Source organism: Andrographis paniculata, unplaced genomic scaffold, assembly GCF_009805555.1.
Source record: "Andrographis paniculata isolate CXL003 unplaced genomic scaffold, ASM980555v1 Contig57END, whole genome shotgun sequence".
Lineage (NCBI taxonomy): Eukaryota > Viridiplantae > Streptophyta > Magnoliopsida > Lamiales > Acanthaceae > Andrographis > Andrographis paniculata.
The window spans coordinates 5,006,306-5,010,873 of record NW_026137592.1 but is presented as its reverse complement, the minus strand read 5'-3'; the positions used below and the strand labels follow the sequence as shown (position 1 = coordinate 5,010,873).

Here is a 4,568-nt window from a genome sequence, read left to right as displayed (position 1 = left end):
CGAGAGATCATTGTTCCCAACCCAAACCATAGGTAAGCAGCCACCTCTGTTTGTTGTCACTTCTGAAATGTGTTTAACACTTATTTTTAACTAATGCTGCTCTTTAAATGGATAGAACACGTCAATGAAAGATCCCACCAATTGGCCGGACAAACACTGCTCCCAGTCCGAACACGTAGTCATCTCAGTTCTTAGGCTACTCAGTTGTTCTTATCTGGAAAATTTTTTTGATTTCGTTGCTACTTGGATGACATGGTAGGTTGCCTCTAACGTACATCCGTCACCGGATTGTGCACCAACAACGCAGTTGTCTCAGGTGCAACCGCAGGGTCCATCTGGGACGACAAACAGAAGTGGGGGAGTCGACGTGCATCGTTGGCGTCATTGCTCCGAAGAGTTCGGTTTTCACTCAGGCCAGGGCGTCGGTGGCCTTTAGGTGGTGCATCTTCCCGGGGTCGTTAGTGAGATTCTATCGATGTCTACTTCGGATACGTGCACGGGTACCCGGAGTAGTTTGTTATCATATGTGTTTGTTAGCATGGAACCAATTAGAATAGGATGCAATTGTGCAGATTAGCCCTGGAATTTTGTGAATCGGATCAGGGATATTATGTGGGTTGCTATATTATATGTAGATTACGGTTTAGATATTTTGTTTCGTGCCTAAGTTGTTGGAAGTTTTGTAAAATTGCACTGTTTGTTAGGGAATTAATATTTTGCCATGTATGTTGAAGTGTTTGTTTGGGTCGTATTGTTGTGGCTTGTGCGGTTGAAAGCTTAATATTATGGCTTGTTAATGAAGGTTTAATATTATAGCATTTTATTATGGCTAAGTGATTGGCACACACATTGTAATATATAAAAATAAAGAACGAGATGATATGCTGTCTACACAGACTATTACGGTGAATTGTATTACAAATCAAAAAAACACATTACAGCTACTGCCACAACTTTACTACCCCTGCTGTTACTACAACACCGGTACTTTACACCCACCTACAACTACAATGAAATCTACCATGCTACTACGAGAGCAGACGAACCATTACCAAATGAGTCGAAGATATACCAATTTCTTAAAACAAGACCTTCGGTATGGTAATCACCATAACAACAACCATGAGAAGCTTGACATACGTCAATGTTGTTCGGAAGGCTTTTATTTCATAACGTAGTTATTCCACAACCACCTTCACAATTGAGACATTTCATCCGCAACCCCCTTTGTTTCTTTGAGTAGCTCTCCGTCAAATGCAGCAGATTGAACCTCCGAATCGTTCACATCATCCCCATCATTGCTCCACTCGCCGAAACGAGTGCTCACAGGATCAAGCCAAGGGAACAAATCACAGGCTCCAACTCGGCAATTGCAAAATAATTTTCCTTGGGTTTTCTTCGTTGGACCGAAAACACGGATTTCCGCAACAGTCCCACACTTGCATCGTGGGCATCGATACCTTAGGTCAAGATTTCCCCGGCAAAATGAAACATTTTAACTAAAATTGCAGTCTCCTGATAGAAAACGCATTGCTATAGTACAATCTAAAAGTGATGGACAAAATTGTACTGAGACCAAAAAACATCTAAAAACATATTCCAGATTCAAGTTTTAGAAAAAACAAAAATGGCATAATGAAACAAAACTCCTACAAGTAAAGTTCAATTACCATTACATACGGACGCACCTGAAGTCTTTGGAAACGAACTGTGCGCCGGCAGGGTGGAGGCCGTTGCGGTAGGTGATGAAAGGCGACGGATGATCTCTAGAGAAAGAAGAAGCAGTGCGAATGAGAGAATGATGAATAATAAAATGGCGTATTTAAGTTAATAAACCCAAGGGGTAATTTTGTAACTTTACTCTCATATACATGACTTTCTGAAGAAAAAATCGTATTTTGGACGAGTGACAGACACTTGCCGTTAAGTCTTAACGGACAGGGTGTTTTCTGCAACATTTTACAAATCACGAGTAGGTTTTTTTGGAGTTTTAGGAGTTAAAGGAGAGTTTTCAACAAATTTGGTAAACCACATAGTTTTTTTTGCTATTTTATCTTTTTTATTTGAATAATGTGATATGATAAAGTATGGTGTGACAATTAAGTATAACTAATTATTTCATATTTCAGAAATATTGAAGGATGTTTGAGAAAGACTAAAAAAAATATTACAAGGTGTTTGAGATAAATGATAAATAATCTTAATTTAATTTTTAAAATTTTTCTGTTTTGTTTTGTTTTGTATATACTTTAACTAGTCGAACCAACCCCGTGCAATACACAATTATTAGACAATATACTATTTCTTTCTCATTTAAATTTATTATATGTTTTTTTTAGGCTATCAAAAATATATATATTTTTTATTTCTCTTTTGGTTAGAGGTGGCAAAAATAGGCACGATTCGAAAATCCGATTCTAACCCCGCACGAAAACATTGTGCTTGGATCTAAAAATAGGCTCAAAAAGTTTTCGGATCGTGCCTAGTCCGGCACAGTGAGAAACCGGGCCATTTACCAGGCCTTTAGATTAAATAAATTTTTGAATAAATACTTTTATAAATATATTAACAAGTAAATGTACATAAAATATTGAAAAGTGGTCTAATAGTTGAATGTCAATTATCAAAATTATCATAAATAATTTTATTAAATTATTTTAGAATATTTTCAAAAATAACTTAAAAAAAAATAAAACAATTAGAACCCGATTGGCTTGATCCAATATAGTTTGGAGTGGGCTGTGCTCGGGTCTGTCCCGTCAGGAAAAATCCGGGCCGACCTGATATTGCCACCCAAACTTTTGGCAAAAGTATATTAAGATTCTCACCAATATTTCGACTAAATCATGTTTAAATATGAAAAATATTTCGAATAAGAATAATTTATTTGGAAAAGATCTTTTCATATAAAGTTATGATATTTCCCAAAATTCTTTTGCAGAATCATATTTTTCTACTTTTTCTAATTACCGTCAAGATAATTAAAATATAAGTAGACTTATATATTGAAACTTCTCTTTAATCATTCATTAAAGGATTGTAAGCACTATGAATAGCTTTTGAAACCTTCGGAGTTACTAAATATCTTTCATTTTTTCTTTTCAAATTAAAAAAAGAAAGATTATTTTTTCCATCAAAAGATGCAATAGAAGCCAAACCTTTTTTTTTTTTTTTTCCTGGGTGAGCCCAAGTGAGCTACCTACGTACCCCAGACGGGAATGAATTCTTACATAGTTCTCCCGGAGCAAGCAATACAGTCAAGTACAAGCAACTAAGTACTATCAATGGTCAAATAAATTATCAATGGTCAGCTATTTATTCTTTTGGAGCAACTAAGTACGTAGGTAGTAGCCAACTCACAAACTCACACCACCCAAGTATGTTATACAAAATCACTAAGAATCAATGGTCAACTACTTACTCGTTCTCGGAACAGTTAGTTATGTGATAGTAGTGTCACACAGTTTCAAATAATCGAATATCAAGATTTAGATCAGAGTGTTAAATATCATAATTAAGCACACAAATTCAATCAAGAATACCATATTAACTATTTAACATATAAAAATTAAAGATTAGCCACTCGCTATCAAATTCCGGACAATAATAAATATTTTGATTCCAACTGTGCATAACGCACCTAGTTCTTGTACCACTATTAGGAATTATAATCCAATAAAATCACTGGCTTTTCCTACAACAAAAAATTATTAACAAGTTAGTGAATAAATAAAACTTAATATAATCATAATAATAACAAATGAAAAGAAGAAAAACAATGCTATAAAATATAAACGGAATCTGAATATTTTCATAGGCTTATATCACAACCCATTCCGTGTCAACTCCAAGTCATCCAAATGATGCAAACACCTCACAAAATGGGAACTTGGTTGGGTTTCATCATGAAGCAACCCGAAAACCCCAAATACTAATCCACAAGGAACATGATTAAACACAAAGCATGAAAAAGAAATAAATTGACATACATGAAGTAACTCGGGAAGAGCAGAAGCTGAGCCTCACAAACAAACATAGTTTTCAACAAAGAAACCCAAAACCCACTTTCTCAAATCTTCTTCCTCTCCCTTATCTCCACACGGCACACACATAACACATATATAGTTGTAGAAAAATAGACTGAAGCCAAAAATTAAGAAAACTAACTAACTGAATCGGCTACGATGGAACAAATTAAAACCGAAAAGAAAAGAATGAACCTGATTTGAATTGCGGAGGAAGATGATGGATATGTTTGAACTTGATGAGAATAGATTCAGTCAAGATAGGATTTGGGGTTGGATCCAATTTAAATCTAGAACTGGATCGGGTCACTTAAATTCGGGTTCGGGTCGATTTGGGTTTTGATTTGGGTCGGACTGTAACATATATCCAACACAATCAATTATACTCTCCCCGTCTTCTAAAAATGTGCTCACTTTTTATTTTTTTTCCGTCTTTTAAAAATGTTCTTATTTTTTTTATTTAGTAATAAATTATATCAATTTTTATATTTTTCTTACTATAAAAGACAAAAAGTAACAAGAAGTATCAATCAAATTCCACGC

The 4,568-nt window shown here is 34.9% G+C and overlaps 1 protein-coding gene across 5 annotated transcripts; it reads right to left on the bottom strand.

The window, feature by feature from the left end:
- Positions 1-847: 847 nt before the first annotated feature.
- On the bottom strand, positions 848-4,271 carry LOC127256924 (uncharacterized). Of its 5 annotated transcripts, none has more exons than XR_007839917.1 (4): positions 4,221-4,271; positions 3,641-3,694; positions 1,689-1,766; positions 848-1,515 (listed from the first exon to the last, which is right to left on the bottom strand). XR_007839917.1 is itself a non-coding variant. In XM_051283156.1 (3 exons), exons 1-3 carry the CDS (start codon positions 4,034-4,036, stop codon positions 1,196-1,198), a joined length of 390 nt encoding a protein of 129 aa, XP_051139113.1. In that variant the 5' UTR covers positions 4,037-4,265; the 3' UTR covers positions 848-1,195. The 5 variants fall into 5 exon arrangements, 1 of the variants encoding a protein (XP_051139113.1); XR_007839916.1 differs by having other exon boundaries at positions 848-1,460; XR_007839918.1 differs by having other exon boundaries at positions 848-1,460; positions 3,990-4,265.
- Between the last annotated feature and the right edge of the window lie 297 nt (positions 4,272-4,568).